At 42.2% G+C, this 17,659-nt stretch overlaps 1 protein-coding gene across 1 annotated transcript in view; it reads left to right on the forward strand.

Annotated features, from left to right (window-relative positions):
* Positions 1-7,310: 7,310 nt before the first annotated feature.
* The window catches only part of LOC139690538 (urea transporter 1-like), a 40,295-nt gene continuing 29,946 nt past the window's right edge, over positions 7,311-17,659 (forward strand). The window contains exon 1 of the mRNA XM_071588002.1: positions 7,311-7,490. Coding sequence (XP_071444103.1) covers positions 7,443-7,490 — 48 coding nt within the window. The 5' untranslated portion in view covers positions 7,311-7,442. The remainder of the gene's footprint in view (positions 7,491-17,659) is intronic.

A 17,659-nucleotide genomic window follows, 5' to 3' on the forward strand; every position in this document is an offset into this window, starting at 1 on the left:
GAAATCCTAGCCAGAGACCCTTGAACTCATTAAACAGGCTTATGGGGATGATGCCTTAAGCCGCACAAGAGTTTTTGAGTGGCACAAAATGTTTAAGGAAGGCCGGGAGCTCGTCGAAGACGAGCATCGCGTCGGACGCCCGACGACTGCTCGAACCAATGCTCAGGGGGCAAAAGTGAAAAACGTTTTGGACTCTGACAGGTGGTTAACCATCGCTCTCATCAGTGAGGAGACCGGCCTTTCAGTCGGAACCGTCCACACCATTGTAACAGAGGATCTTGCGATGAGAAAAGTGCGCGAAGCCGGTGTCGAAAGTCTTGAGCGAGGGACAAAAACTGTAGCGGGTGGAAATTTCGCAAGAAATTGTGGACTGCGTCTAGGAAAACGAAGATTTTCTCGACAACGTTATTACCTCAAAGGATATCGGTTCGACTCCATTGAGGCGGTTCAAGCGGGGACGACAAAAGCTGCCAACAGTATTCCGGAAACCGACTTCCAGCGGGCTTTTGACGATTGGCAAACGCGCCGAACTAAGTATAGGAATGTATTTTGAATATTATTAAGTAATTGTAATGATAGCTGCAATAATTTTTGATTTTTGGAACCAGTCCAGGTAATCTTGATATATATATATCACCAGAACCAGTAATCTTCACACATATATATATATATATATATATATATATATATATATATATATATATATATATATATATATGAATATGTGTGTGTGTATGTCAATGTATATATCAAGATTACTACTGTCAAACAAAATATTGTAAAATTAAGCTAAAAATGAAAGGTCTTCGAATTGTTTTCTTTATATCCAAATCGGTCACGAGAGCCTCTCGTCATTTCGGATTCTTTATTTTCATTATTCCCTTAATATGCAGCTGATCTGAGTAAACGCACCAAGAAAGCAAATATGCCAAAACTTTGGTTATTCCATTTCCATCCTCAAAGATATGGCAAATAATTTCACCATTGCTGTTTTCAGGAAAAATATACAGGTTAGGCTCCAGGGTTTTCGGAGTACACCGTGTCGGCCAAGGTCGTTCCGCTTTGCTCCACGAGAGAGGAGGGGTTACTGACCGCTGGTGTGGTTACCCTGCGGTGATGTTGCTTCTAGAAGTTCCTTGTGGACCTGGCTGTTTGCTTCTCTCCTTCGAGATATCGGTGTGGGAGCGCCCGGCTCTGAAGCTGGGAGTTACAACACGCTGGAATATGCCTTTCTTTGTCCTCATTACTACTTACTTTTTCAATGACTCATCTATCGTGTGTTCAATCGTTTAACGCGAATGGAAGGCGGGAGGGAACTCGGCACGAAACATCAGGAGTGCCTAGTTGCAAGGATCTATGAAGAAGCATTGCTGTCGTACGTATGTGTATAATTTAGCCTCGGTTGCAGGATAGGATGGAGGATGGAGAGGAACTGGATGAAAAGATTAAACATCTTAAAGCAACTGTTATATATTCTCTTTCATGAATTCCTCGTTAATAGATATTCTCGATACTACTTTTATACAGATTTTTGAAATTACGAAAGACCAATTTAGTGTTGCATTAATCTAAGAAAAACGTCCACAAATGTTTATAGATGATAAATATTGAAATATTTCGAGATTTGGAAGGTAGAAAGAATAAGATGTAGAGACAATTTATGCTCCTAGTGAGAATCACCTTTGTTTTTCGATTACCCACTATAGTCGCCCACCTGTGAGGTTTTCAATCCGCGAAGCATCATAATATTTTGGGTGAAGTGTTTTGCCAGAATTATAACAGACTCTTGTAGCATTAAGTGTGGTGAATTTCATATGTAACCAATTCACCCAGCTATACTCGTAATGGCTCCAGCACTTTCCAATTGGCACGGAAAAATTAATTGCACCTTTGGCATACTTCTTATGAATTCCAATTTATTTCGATATAAAGCTCATAAAATTGCCCAATCTAATGATATCTTCGCTACGCACGACAACAGAATCAAGCTGGAGGAGGCGTGTCGAATAGAAAATAGCACGTAAATAAAACACGTCACGGCCTAATATACTGTAGAACTCAAGATAGACGATGAAAGAAATACAAAGGGAAATTATTGAACTATAGTATCGGTGTCGATCAAATTCACCGGTATTATCCCGAAGAATAAAAAATGAGGTGACTGATTGGCGAAGAAAAAATTTCTGACAAATGGAATTGCATCGTACACGTCTTTTCTCGATCGGTCGATATTACGGGAATGACCCGCGTTATTGGGCTCTTAGCCATAAGGAGCCGGGTTTTAAATCGCAACAACAAAGTAGCACCGTATAAATAGGTAGAAACAAACTCTTGTGTAGCACTTTGTTGAAATGACCCGTCTTTTATGAAGTATTTTCTCCGTTCAGATGAATTCATGATTCATTCTCACTCCTCTCTGTACGTACCCGCACGCCTCTCATATGGTACGGGTCTTATTCATTATAGTGTCCAAAAAAAAACAAAGAATATTCAGCCCATTCTGGGAAACACACTATGCTGGACTTTGTTTCCTGTTCAAATTAGGAAGCGTGCAATAAATTCTAACTCGCAGCTCTACTTCACTAGGTGATATCTAACGATTCATATAAATCGTGATCTTACGACGACCATGCAAACGGTATAGCCAGGAAAACTACGCTTCGATGAGCAACGCATGGGATATAATTTATCACTGATTATATAGCACTCTTAGCAGAATCCAAAGGAAATCAAAGACCGCTACGCTAACATTGAGCGATGAATAACCGTGAAAAATAAGGGTCGATAGATATATTGTTCTGTTCTAAACACTTTACCGGCGATCGTATTCTTTGCCCTCTGCATTTGCGCTGTCAATTCATAACATCGTCGTCATCCTTTCCAGAGTCATTCAAGAGTTTAGGTAAAAAGGAAAAGATTTATCGAAAAAGAAGTTAAGAGACCATTTCCTCCTAGAGAAGATCATCATCCAATTATTACTGCCATGAATCATATGTGCTTCGATTCCGACTCCTTCCCACAACGTATACCTACACATATGCACACCGCCTGTTAACAAATTTCCTTTTGTGTTCATCTACGTGATACGTTGGACCTATTTGAACTGTCCATAAATGTTGCCTCTTCTCTGCCTGTTTCGATTCTTCCCTTCGTTTAGGCACGCGTCCGACACTTCAATTTTTTTCGGGTGCCACGATTCAACGGAAATAAGATTCGACAGACCATTTTCCTCGTTCATGAGTATCCGGCTCTTCTTCCTTGCGTCATTTCCAATATTTGATAGGGTCTCGTACTGAGAGCATGGCGCACCCACTTAAGTCGACTTGAATACTAAATATATATCGTGTAGTGCCGTTATAATACTTAAGAGATGTTTTTCCTATCGGAATAACGTTATTGCACCGAATAATGAAAGCTCAACCATTGAAAGAGGCCCCTATAACATCCCAAGAATCCACCGCGAAAAAACTGATTTTCAAGGCAAACTACTTCCAGGCCTTACTGCATGTAATGGTAGGTCGAAAAGTCACGATTTCGCTATTTCCAGAGGCAATGCAATTCAAAAAGTTAAAGCCTCCTTGTCTTCCTCAGGGACACCTTTAAGCCTTGACCACTTATTAACTCTTAGGTATAGTAGTTGAAATTAGGGCGACTGTTCTAATTGATCGTGTGTTTTGCATCCAGAGAATGTAAATTAGTCTGTGCTTACATAATTGCCCACATATGCACATCCGTGTAAATTTATCGTATATTAATAGAAAATGAATGCTTACAGCTATGAACGGAGATGCTTGAATTTATTTTATAATATTCGATTGGGTTCATTCATGAAAGCGACTCAAATGACAACGTTGAAATCTTCAATTACCTGGTTCACGATAAAAATGGGAACTCCCATAAGGAATTTGACGCCACTCTTATTTATTCTATTTAAAATTTGGGGGCGCAAAAAGCCAATGGTTTATTTTACGAGGAAGGCGCGGAACATCGAGACTTGATAATGTGATTGTTAAAGCAGAAATTATGCGTCATCTAACGGTCCATTTTACCCAATGGGTATTATAAAAGTATTTGGACCAAGGCGGTTTCCCTTATAGGACGTGTGAATTAGGGTAATAAACCTCGACCGAAGTAGATGTCGTAAAAACACCATTCGTACCTAGTCTCTCGTAAAGCCATGCCCAATAATCGAAAATGTGTATCCTAGTGAGAAAGACTATAGTAACTGATTCGAGGACATTTTTGAAATAAGTAACGTTAAGACATATCTTAATACGAGTCTTAATCTCGTGTGTTTCCATCCGATGAACTGGTTACCATTCATTCATATAAACTGCAATCCCTTCACATTTTCCCGTCTCATTCACAATAACTGGTGTGTTAGATGAATGTAGCGGCGTTTTTACTCTGGCATTTGTAACATCTCTTTATTCTTTGCAAACCGGTCGAAAAATAATGAAAGCGCGACGTCTTTGAAAGCTATACTGAAAGTTATGGAGTACGGGTGGAGCCTCGTCCATTCTATCGTCCATTAGTCTAAGAATTGAATATTTTATGGCGTGTGAAATCATCTGTAGCATAGCGTGAGGGAGGAGATGAGGGAAGAATTAAGTTGCTGAGGAGGCGTCATCCAAACTCGCTCTCTTACTCTTCGCATCGGTACATTTTGTACTAACTGTTACGTAGTTCTTCAACCAAAAGATTAAGGTCGGGGTGACTGGATGTCATTGGACGTCTTGGAAGAACTTGAGAAGGAAAATATTTTTAGGAAAACATCTGCGAAGCATTTAAGTTTCAAAAGGAAATAATGGTTACCAAGGCGGAAAAAATAAATGCTTACTTGTTCCTTTAGAAGGTTCATCACGGCTGACAGCAGCGTGTGAGCACAACTTGGGAAGTTGCTAAATAAAGGGATGGAATTTAAACGGCCGAATATTTATTATATCATATATTATTTACATATCATATCGAATGAAGTTTAGAAATAGCCTCTCGTGTGGCTTCGTTCAATTCAATTCATCTTTTCCCAGTTTTATTCCTCTTACCATTGCTGAGTATCAGAAAGAAGAAAAAACGTGTATTATAAGTAAGTTAGGCGGCAGTTCAATTCAATTTCCCGATTAAATTCAGAAACCAAATTAAAAACCAATAAACCAAAATTGGGAGCGAAGTAATGGCGGTGAACTGGGGCGAAGTTGATTTTCCAGATACCCTTCACAGTGTGAGTGAAGAGAGAAACTTACAGAGTGGAACCACTTGTTACAATCATTCTCTTAGTAGTAGTTGTAGTAGTGGTTTTTATGGAAGGCGACCGACAGCTAAGGTTATTTGCGCCATTAGGGTTGGTTGGGAAGGAAGGGTGGAGAGAAACCCGGCGTCGGCATTAGCCTATCTTAGCCTATTCTTATCGAAAAGCGCAAAGGGGTCCGCAGTTTCACGTCCCATCCGACGGACGTCGTACTCACTCAAAGCGCTCTCCACAAAGCACCTCAAGTAGGGATCGGGATACCACTGAAAAATATTTGTTAACTCCAGGATATGAACCCGGGCCCTCTCGGTGGGAAGCCAGAACGTTAGCCATCGCACCATTCCGGAATGGTGCGATGGCTAAGGTCATTTGTTTGCTTTCTGTTCGCTTACCTTTCGATGGGTATGTAAAAACTTTGGATCGAAGTCATATTCGTATTTCGTACCGTATACCTCAACGTATACCTTCGTTATTTCTAAGCATCTCTAAGCCAGCAATGCTTAGTTTCCATGAAGAGGAAGCTCTACGAAATATGACAAGGGACAAATCGAGGAGTAAGTGGTTGTAGAATCTTCAAAAAATAATTCCTTCGAAACTTGATATTAAACCACAGAAATTTACCGCAGTAAAGGGAAGGTATCTTCGACCCATGCCAGTTTGAACTCTTAATGGGAAGGCCCAAGTCAACTTTAATGCATAAAGGTATTTTGCCACAGGCGTAGTTCAATATTTGGCCTTACGCTAAGATTGTAGCGTAATGCGCAGTTGTTATCTGTTGTCGATGAAAATGCAGAATTTTCCTAATACTTGAAGGTTTAACGTGTTCCATAAATAAGACAGGAAGAAACTAGTTTTGATGGTATGTGTCGAAAAGTGATGGTAGACAATAATACTAGGAATTATGAAGGAATTAAGAGATTTGCGGGAAGAGGATAGCTTCAAGGGCTTTTGCTCAGCAGCCTTGGTATTAATAACTTTAGATAATGATGTTCAGAGTAAACACAAGTTATGAAAACCCTCCGATTTTGTAATTCTGCAAAAAATGTTGTTACCTTGTCTGGGGTTTAGTTTTCGCATGTTTCGAGCTCGCCAAGATTAGGAGATTTCAACGACGGGCGTTCTGGGCGTAAGACTACATTGTTGAGGACTATTATCTCTTCCCTTCTCTTTCGCTTTTATCTAATCTCTCGAAAAATTCCGAATAAAAAACTTGACCCATTTGACAAGTGAGGAATTAAGATTAAATCTTCCTTCGAAAAAGTAATGATCTGTCATTCACGAGGTGGTCGGCCACTGGCTAGATCGATTAAAATATACACATTTTGCAAGAATTCCCTGTGGAAGAATATTCTCTTTGGAGATGATTAAATGCTGATTTTACCACAGTTTGCGAAGACGAAACTGATCGCTTTCGAACATTTGCTTACATTTAGGAATCGATCGAAGATGAGGAGGCGGGAAAAGAGACAAATCTCCAAAAGATGACAAGCTTATGTCGAAGAGCAAATGTTTTAAAGGGGTGCGTAACACGCATAGCGTCTGGGCGAAGGTTCGCTTCAGTGACCGAGGGTGTCCTCGACGAGTCGTTTGTAATACATTTTTTTTCGGGGGGAGATGTTTGCATCTTCCCCGAAGAAGGAAGGCTCCCTTGGGGGAGGAGAAGATGGTTGCTCTCGAGGATCGACTGCCCACATCGCAAAAGGTGGACGAGTGCAGAGAGGAAATAAGCGGCCAAAGGTGGCCATAGTGTTGAGCATGGGGAGGCCTACAGGAATGGAAAGAAAAAAAAAAGAATTCCGCGGGAGGGAGGCAAGGAAGGGAGGGACGAATCGGAAGGAGGGGGAGAGCGTGTTGCGTGGGGATGGGGGGACGGAACGGGTGAGGGAGCGAAGATTGGTGGGAGGAGAGGGAGGGAAGGAAGGCAGTGCTGTTCGCTAGCGCTCGGGCTTGCTTCGCCAGAGCGGTGAACTCGACGGGCACAGTGGGAAATAAGAGCGAGCGAGGGAGGAGGAGAGAGAAGGGAGAGAAAGCTGCTCTATCGAGCCCGACGTCGTCCGTGTACAGTGCGTGTGTTTGAGACGAGAGGGAATCTTCTTTACCAAAGACGATCTAAGTTCGGTGTTTTTAGACGACGGTTTCCACGCACCGTAAGGTCGTCCGCTTCCCCTTACCCCTGCGCCTGTGATTACAAATAATGGCGCTTAAGACAGGTGACGTGGATGCCCGGGAAGACTACAAAAAGGTGAGTTAGACCCAAGTTTCGTGCGTAAAGGGTTCCGGAACGGGAATTCTCTAGTTTTGTTTGGGCGCGCGCAAGCGACGCCACCTGTTGGCGTCCCCGGTGCTCTTCTCTGGCGTCCTATGTGCATCGTTTGGATAGTGATCTCTCCCTCTTCCCTAGAATTTACCTGTATACCTTTTTGGGAATTACATACACAAAGGGAAAGTTTAATGTGATGTATGTTTAACCCAGCAGTGAAACAAACCGAGGTGATTCCTAGTTGACGGCGAATCGAAGATGGCATTGCTCTTTTGGCCGCTTAATCCGCTGTTTATACACCGTGGTAAAGTTATTTTGACCGATTTCGTGGAGTCCTTCACTACTAGACTTCTTAGTCATTCTATTGGCGATTCATCAACTGGGTGAATGGATACATTTTTGTCCATATTCCGTTGCGTAATCTTGAATTAGGGAAAAAAAGAAAATGAGCGAGGGATTGGAACTTTTCAGCACTTTTTTAGAGTCGTTGTGGAATTAAATAATACGCCTTTTTATGTTGCAAGTTGTAATATGGCATATGGAGAACGACGGTCGGTTAGCCTCCAAAACGCTCGGGAATTTTTCAGATCTATAATACCCCACCTTTGCATACTAAGACAATCAATGACAATCCACAAGCATAGTTTAAACAGCTGTCAAATTATAGGAATCCGTTCTGTATTCGACACCTGGCTAGAATATTCAAGGCGACCATCACTTCGCTCGAGTGCCTCATTGGTCACGTATACTTTCGGCGATGATGATTGGACTGATGCATATGTAACTGGCAGAGCTGTCCTTGCCCTCATTTTCCTTAGGAGATCGGCTGCATCCATATCCGTCTTTGTGGCCTTACGTTGCAGACTCTTTTGAGTCTAACAATTCGAGATACGCATAGTTGCACGCACTGTGCGCTTCAGGGGAGGGCAGTTAGTTCATTTCCAGGACAATTTTTCTCACCCACTCCCGCGGTTAACTTCCAGACGAGCGATAGTTAAAAGCCCCGAGAGGGCTCTTCTTACTTTCAGAGACTGTGGAAGAAAATTACTGCTTTAAACGATAGGTTGTGCGTAGAGTTTAGATTAGGTTTTGTTTTATCGATTGCACAGACCCATATACTTTTAATTTCCCTCGGGCAGGTGAGGGGTATTATTTCGGCGAGCGTGGGTCATAACGCGAATAGGCGTTACCTTAACAGTGAAGCATGTGGACCTTCGGGATTTTCGATGACGCTATCTTTCTCCGGGAAAAGTTGCAAAAAATTTTCCCTGGACCACTCCGTGTTTCCGCTCGTGCATTGGTATAATGGTCGACTTGGGTCACGGTCTGCAGACTCACGCAACCTCGCCGCTGAAATGCATTAACAGTAGGCATCTTAGTAACGAATGCAGTCTCGTGTGAATGGGAATGTGACCTCTCGCTCTGTCCTCTGTGGTGACAATAAATACTTAAGTTTCCCTCTGCCTAGATTAACAAGATGCATACGCACAGCTTGAGCAGGACCCTAGAAATAATAATCTTTCCCACCTTAACCTTGTTCAGGTATTATAATCAAGCATTTTCTTTGAAGCCATTCAATCGACTTGGTTATGTTGCCATTGCTTGCTGGGTCTACTTGATTTTGAGCTGATATATTTGAATATTAATATAAATGGTTAATTTGTATCACGAATGAAATATTTTTCATGCATGTCTGAAAACGACTTCATATCGTATATGCATTTAAAACTTGGTTTTACAGTTAAATTAAAGGCTAGCTGGAAAGATAATTCTGTTAAGGTCGCTGCGAATATTGTAGAAATATTTTATTAATTAAAGTTTGACATTTATGCACTAACTTAAAAATCGTACTCCTTAATCAAGGTCATCAATGTTGCATGCTGCATCGAAATTGTTTCAGGGGTGAACTGGTGGAATTATTTTTTTTCTAGTTAAAACGAACTTGGTCATTTTCCTCGCCATTTTTATAAACAGTGCTCAGGTTTACCGATGCGGTTACATCACACACACACTTTGTTTCATTTGTTAGAGCAATCACAAAGTCGTTTTCGTGAAAAAGATAGTCATGCTCTTAATTTTTTTTGCAAGGGAATTATTAAATCCTGCTGCCTTTGCTCATTCCCGGTCACTGCCTTGTCACCTCTTCTCATTCAGAATTGAACAATTTGAACAGGGACAAACAAAAATACACACATATGTATGTGTACATAGATAAAAATCCGTAAACTTTGCGGAAAGCCATGAAAAAACAATGACCGTCTCCTGTCCTCGATAATGTGCGTTTGTGAATTAAATTGAGTGAGTCAACATTTATTATCATTGTACTGGTTTATCTTGAACGGCCACAAGTGTTTCCTTAAGAAAAAAATGAATTCCACGAACTCGCCGTCACTCCGAATATCTTGGGAATGTAGCGATAAAGAGCGAGCGAGCAGTTTATGATGGGCGTGATCTGGTAGTAACGCCGAGGAAATTGACGGGAATTGTTTCGGTCCCGAGGGACAAAAGAGCAGAGCAGTCTCCGTCCATTGCTCGAAAGTTGCTAATGACTCAGTGAGCGCTGGCTCGGCTGTCTCCTCACTCCTTCCATCGCATATTACCGTAAGAGCCTTCGTATACGTACATACCGCAGGTTACATCATTGGACCGAAGCCGCCGCCGCCCACTCGCCTTCGTCGGGCGAACCGCTTTTGTCCCCTGAATGCGACGCGTGCATTGTTTCTTGAGGGAGACGTTTGTTTTGTTGCGGAAGTAAACCACTTGTTGAATCTTCGTAACGTTTCAACAATAAGCCGCTGGCGAAAACCTTCTGACGGAACGGATTATCGAAAGGGCTAACGAATAATCTTAAATCTGTTCCACTCCACCGTTTGGGAAAGAACTCCAGACTACCATGAAATAGTGAATGGTAAAATGAAATAAGATATTCATATTTTTAAGGAAATCCTTGTAGAAGAATAATTAGTCTTCCCCGCGCTGTTCAAATTTTACAATGACTTTTCATAACTTACAAATAATGACATTTCGGACCACTGACCCGCTTTGCTAGTTCATCTCGACCATCGGCTCTGTCCCGAAGAGGAAATTGTTCGTTTAAGTGGTTTCCCTGTACATTATTGACCTGTTTGAAGCGCCATAATATCCGGCATGAAAGTGAATGGAAACTATGAATAGTTAGAATATATTTCGTGGTCATTGTTGCTTGGGTTGTTAAATTTTGTGTAGTTCAACGCAGGAAACTATTGGGTGCGAGAAAGACGGTGAGATGGGGTGGCACGCAAGGCATCCTTCTGGCGTACTTGCGGTGTTTTGCCCTCAACCCACCCTACCCCTCCCTCTTCCTCCTTCCCGAGTTCATGTATGGGAGCTTCTCCTTCCTTCTTCCTGTTCCCTTGCTGGGAGATCCCTGATGTACGGTACTCCTTGCTTGTCCATACTCTTCTCTTGCTTGTCCCTTACTCGACATCCACGTGACATCGTGGTCGCGAAGTTATTAGCGTGGCGGATTAATTCCTGCCTTCATGCGTATATTTTGTTAAAAAAATAAATATTCAATGTGAAATATAGATAGATAGAAATAAAGAGAAACTGAAAGAAGGGGATCGGGATGGTGCGGTGGCTAACGTACAGGCTTCCCACCGAGAGGGCCCGGGTTCAAATTCCGGAGGTGGCCGATATTTTTCAGTGGTATACGGGTCCCTACTTGAGGTGCTTTGTGGAGAGTCCTTTGAGGGAGTACGACGTCCGTCGGATGGGACGTTAAACTGCGGACCCCTTGGGGCCTTTCGACTAGAGTAGGCTAATGCCGACGCCGGGTTTCTCTCCACCCTTCCTTTCCAACCATACCTGATGGCGCAATTAACCTTAGCTGTCGATCGCCTCCCATAAAACTACTACCAATTGAAAGAATATAAATAAATTATAATGGCCGTTATAATTGTCGATTACCTTACATTTTTTTCGATTTCGGATAATTTGATCTAAGCAATTTTTTTCTATGGGATATTATGGTAGTCTTAGAAAAGATAGTCTTCGTACCTATCGTCTTCGTCGTACCCATCGAACGTGTGATTCCCATTGTTAAAAAGGGGGCCGAATTATATTTAAAAAGTTGAAGTTTGCGTGTTTCGGGAATATGATACGGGAATCAGGAATTCCCGGTGAGACCGATACTCCTTTTAGTTGCGAGATTACTGTTTACCTGGTAAAAAGTGAGGCCGACATCGGGTATACCAGTTGCACGTGAAGCAAATACGCCTGTCCTACTTGTGATATTCCAGTGTTTAAAAATTGCCTCATCATCTAAACACTCGGGAAAAAAATCGGGAAGAATGATGGCGTGTATGCGTGCGGAAAATACGGAAAAATTCGGGAACGGGAATAAAATGAAATGAATAGCCGCCCCAAAATCCTAAGATAAGGGCGAAGTGGGCAACCTCCTTCCAACCTCCCTAACTTGGGTGCGGCCGGTATCATCCAGAGATGGCAACTGCTTGGGGCGTGAAGTCAGAAGAAGCGCCAAAATTTTGTCTTGACTAGGGGTTGTGGTAAGTGAAGGGAAGCTTGCCTAGGGCGCGGAAATTTCATTCCCGCTTCGCTGTTGGTGGTGAAGACGCACGAAGGCTCTTCGTCGCCGGATATCCTCGGGCAGGCCACGGATGCTGTGAATTTAGATCAAGCACTCTTCTATCAGCACAAAGAAATCGCACCTGGTCAGAGGTCCCAGTCTTCCACAAGGAGAGCGGTGCGCACCAAGAACAGCCAGTGGAAAAAATAATACGATATATATTCGGGCAGTTACGTAACTTGATGCTTCCCTTCTCATGACCCAAGAGACTCATTAATCCATGCGCGGAATCTGAAAACTGCATTAAATGTTTTTAAAAACTTTAATAGCCTATATAAAAGATAATCAACCATTATAGTGCAATGTAAAAAATAAATAAGGCCCTGGCACGCTTCGACTCGGCTACATCACAACTTCATCACTCGACCATCGCAAAAGGGTTTAAATAACCTGATTGCTAAAATATACTTTACACTTTCAGGCTTCATTTCGTGGAATTGTGTGATGCCCATATTAAAGGAGTTTGTAATTTTCCCCAGACTTAATTCCACAGACTTACTCCACGGTCTGATTGCTAAACGTTATCCGTCAAGGCAGTGTTCCAACGTGCTTGCTTCGTTGATGGCATTATCTATTTTCCACAATAAAAAAACGCCTTGGTTTCTCATACATATCTCGGGTGATAACTTGAATGCCATAGGAAGAAGACCCCGTCAGTCATTTGGGCTGAAAAAAATTTCTAGAACTGTCGAGGAATTTCTGTGCAATGCGGAGGCACCCTCTGGTCCAGACTCACTCTCTTGATTCTCTCGGATGACGTAGGATCCAGGCCGGGCGATAGCCGAAGCATCAAGGAGAGAATAATGACCCTCTCCCCCCATGCAAATCCATTCTTAATATATGTTGGCCCATTGAATGGACCCCCAAATGCCGACCCTTCGCGCGGAGGAGGTTACCGACTGAGGCAATATCGTCGAGATGGGCGCAACACCCGTCCCCCCAAGGATAATCAAATTTGCTTACTAGGCCGGGCAATCACATCTCGGCAATCTGTTGCCTCCGTCGACCCCCCTGACTCTTATACTCCCACACCTTGCCTTGTGCCAGACAAGCTCTCACGAGCCTGGTTATTTAAATGCCTATTACAATCTAAGTAGCTAAACTCAGTACTTCATGAGAGTAATTCTGAAGTTTTGTTTGCCAAATTATCTTGTATAAAAATTACTTAATACACACGTATATTGAATTTATATTTTAGATTTCAGCTGATGGGGTGAGTGCTTATGGATTTCGTAGGCTTTGCGTCGGAGGTTGCTGCGTTGTACCTAATGGAAATCATGTAGCTGCTCGTCCTAACAGTTTACTCAGCTTGTGATTTTTTTCGATTAGATCTTTATATCGATCTCGATAAGTCTTACTGAATTAACTAAGAAATGTATTACCCACCTTAGCTGAATCTCAAATGTGCAAAACATCTCAGTGTAAAAGTCGTCTGAATTAAATTTAATGTAATTATGCAATTTTTTAACGACATTATTGAAACCAATGTACGATTTAAGTTATAAATAAAAAATATTTCGAGCGGCGAGTACCTACGTACTTACTTACTACTTATTTTTTAATAATCAATGAACTTTTTTGAGTGAAATTTATATTTGCGTGTTTTGGTGCTAAAAAAAGGGGGATACCTTTTGGAAAAATTATCACATATGACGTACCTTATCGTCTTCACTCGCATAAATGTAATGGTATGAGAACCTAACATGTACGATGAAAATGAATGCTTAACGGGCCCAGTTGTACATGTCACGTAGAACGAGTCAAGTTTTCAAGTCTTTCGAAAATACAAACCATTAGGAAGTGGGAAAATATAGATGATGTAACATGTAAACGGAAAGATTTTTCTTTCATTCATGTGTGCATTTCACGCTGTACCTAGCGATTAGGATCGAAATTTAGGCCAATGCTAATTGGTTCCCTCGATCCATGGCCACCACGAGGGCGGGTGCTCCTTGCATGATTGTACGCCCTCTTACGGGGCACGGGATGATGATTTTTTTCTAGAGATCCATTCTTCATCTGCCCCACTTCTGTTTCCATATTTAAATTAGACCAAAATCACTTTCATGTATTGAGTTTTTGCGTGAAGGAGGATCGCATAAACATAGATTCTGAAGGTAATAAAACATAGTGCATGCTAGTGGTTGTGTTTTGTAACATTCATATTTATGTTTGTCAATATAATTTATACGAATATATCTCCTCCGAAAGATGGACCTTCATTTGGACATACCGCACTTTTATGCTTTGCGTCAACCTTGTAAATAGAATTTAGGGACGTCTTGCTGCTACAAAGTTAATATAGGATTGCTTAGTTTTAGTAGTAGATTTCTCAAGGCTGATGGATAAAGACGACCGTCGGTCGGGCCGTACTCGCTACTTACTCATATTAATGCTCCTGCTCCCGGATATTCTGGAGAGGCTGATGGGCTCATTTCGCAATTTTGCCAATCTCTGTAATCTCAGTAGTAAAACCACTTAAACTTATGTTCAGTTTCGATTAAAACTTGGCGTTTGATGAAGTGAACTGAATCAAGAAGATTGCGATCGAACTCTGCAGTAATGAAAAGGAAGATAACCACGTATATGATTTAGAAAGATGGTATCGATCGTATCAGTCATAATTTGTCATCGGGGTTCATTTTATTGCGGCATACAAGCCTTTTGAACCCTTTTAAACTTCCCTGAATCGTCTCAGTTCGTCGAGGGAAACCTTTCTGACAATTTCACGAGCAGCGCGAGCGGAGGATCAATGAGTTACGTGAAGAATGAGCAATGCTCTAGTCACGTTGAATGCCAACCTTTCGAGGCAAGAGTTAGAGTAGGAATTGGGAGTGGCTGCTGGTCTATCTCTGTTCGCTGCAGAGGGAGAGGATGCAGCCATGCATTAAGGGAGGACATCGATGTCAATCGATGGATCACGACAAATTACGGGAGCGCTCAATGCATCCCTACTGAAAATGAGGCAGAGCTGAGAGAGGAGTTTTGCCTCGCCGCATGAATCCGCTTACTTTTCCGACTCTCGAAACCGAGGCCGCCGTCGACGGGGAATGAGAATTCGTCCATCGTCACGCGTATCAGCTTTTTTTTAGTGCCGCAGATAATGCTTTACAACCCATAAAACGGCATAAAAGCACGTTTCCCTAGCGTTGGTGATCGTTGGTGGGCGGACCCTTTGGTAATCGCTGAGGTTTTCGCCAAAGACGAATCACCCTCCGTTCTCACAGGCCCTATTCAAAGATGGATGGAGATAGGTAGTAGGAGGTAGATGTCCTTATTTTGCGCTACGGAGGAACCAACGACTGGGTGTCCCTTTCTTCGCGAAGACATTATAGGATGGCGGAGAATTGTTATGTGCTGCACAGGGAAAATCCTCGTGTCCTTGCTAGACTTAGTACGTAGACTAGTACGGTAGAGGATCTCGACTTTACCATGTACCATTTTGAGCCTCGCTGTCCCATTTGAATTGAATATTGAACAAGTTTCGATACGTAGATATTGCAAATTTAGGGTTTTCCGGGTATCATTTTCATGACTGGAGAAGGCCACGAGTATAAAGACCTAAACACGGCGATACATACCGGAAAACCCCGATTTTCTAGACCAACTCTGCGAAAGCCTCCCACAGAAAACTGATATTGCGAAATTCACGAGAGAAATCAGGATATCGCGCAGTGCGCCGCAGGTAGTATCGCATCCCGGTAAGAACCCTGCGGTTTGACGGTATTATGTTATTTTTACAGCTTTTCGATTCGGGCCCCCATTTCAACTTCCAGAACCTCGATATTTTGTGAGCATATCGAGAGTCGATTCCGGCGATGGAATATGGCTGAGCCCACGTTAACATCTTTGCATCGTGTTTCTCTGGTGAATCGCCATCGTTGTGGCTAACTGCATTGACGTATGTTATGTCTATCGCACGGCCGTGTCCTCTCCCTCGTTTCTCCCTCCTAAGCACCTCTGCGCAAATCGCTTTCGTCCTGACGCGCGCGCGCTCAATTCCCACTGGCAACGAGGTTAATAGAATCGCTGGAGGGTGCGGGGGGATGCGAACAGGGACTCCCCGAGCTGGTGGCCTCGTCTCCGGAGATAGCCATCGCACCCAGCGCTGTTGGCCGTACAAGGCGGCGGTCGTTCGGAAGCAGCGGGTCGTCGTCACGGGTGGTGAGACTTAGAAAAGATTCACATTCGTTTGTGCGCCCGTGCAGTTCGAACACGGGGTGGCAAGTTGTCCATGACTGTATGCGATTGTATGTATGTTTTCCCTTTGCCCGCGATGATCGGGGGCGGCTCCGGGAAGTCTTTCGCGATCTTTGATTGGCATTCGATGCGCGAGTTTGAAAAATGACGTGCTTCGAATCCCGGTTCTCTCCTCTTTCCGGTGTGATTTAATGCGCATTCCACATGCCCTAGTTGCGCTCTTATTCTCGTTCAATCGGTTTCACGAGCGAAATACCCCACATTTATCCGAGAAATGAAAGGAAACCGCTGTGCCTCATGACTCAAGTCTCTCAATAATGGATGCCATTGTGTCAGCAGGATGAATCCTAATGAAAAGAGTCTTTCACAAACGGCTCCCGGATTAGTATTTTTCCGAGCTGAATGGGACTACTAATGTATTTTAAGGCGTATCATCGAACTAACATTGCTTCAGCATTCCACTGTTAAATCAGTTTATTTCATAAAAACGTTGGCTCTAAAACTAAACTGCTGGATGAAGAGTGATTGAGTATTGATTCATGGATTGAAAAATGCCCAAGGTGCAGCACATTGGTCAATGTAAATGTGGTGAGTTTTTCATGAAGACTCCCTTACTTTACTCGTTACATAAATTTTTGAATACATTTAATTTTATGAGTTAATGAAGTTCCATTAAATACCCCTGAAACTTTATTTGCCACTGTAGCATTTGCCCACATCCACCTCGTCATTCGAATGAAATCGAGGGTGGTGAAGTCTTTAAAGTTCCTCTTTATAGGATTGATGTATCAATTTATTTAGTGTTTTACAAGTTTTACTGTCAGCGTCCTCACTTGGACTTGTCTCGGTTTGATAATTTGATTGACAAACGCACGGCAAGAACGACATCATAGTATTATCAGCCGCCCATATTTTGCGACCGGCTCAATGGATCGGAGCATAATTTATTCCATAAGTATAGACGTTAGTCAGTAAAACAGTATTTATTTTAAAAGATTGATTTTACCTTTTTTTATTTGCTACTCAACAATTTTTAAGTTTTTTCAACATTCGATCATCATATATATATGGTATTTTACTAAATTTTTACGTGTAAAAACCACGAGTGCTCTGAATGGTAGTTTATATGTAATATAAATGTAAATGCGAAAACATAGAGTTCATTTGATATATGAAAACCCAGCAGAGAAAGCAACCAAATGTACATGTATTTTTGTTTATAAATAAATTCCTAAATATATATATATATATATCCATATAAATGCTTTCGTGACAAATATATAGCATAGGGGAATAATATGTTAAAAATTATATTGCATTATTT

Source organism: Hetaerina americana, unplaced genomic scaffold, assembly GCF_022747635.1.
Source record: "Hetaerina americana unplaced genomic scaffold, ioHetAmer1.1.p SCAF_3, whole genome shotgun sequence".
NCBI classification, from domain to species: Eukaryota; Metazoa; Arthropoda; class Insecta; order Odonata; family Calopterygidae; genus Hetaerina; species Hetaerina americana.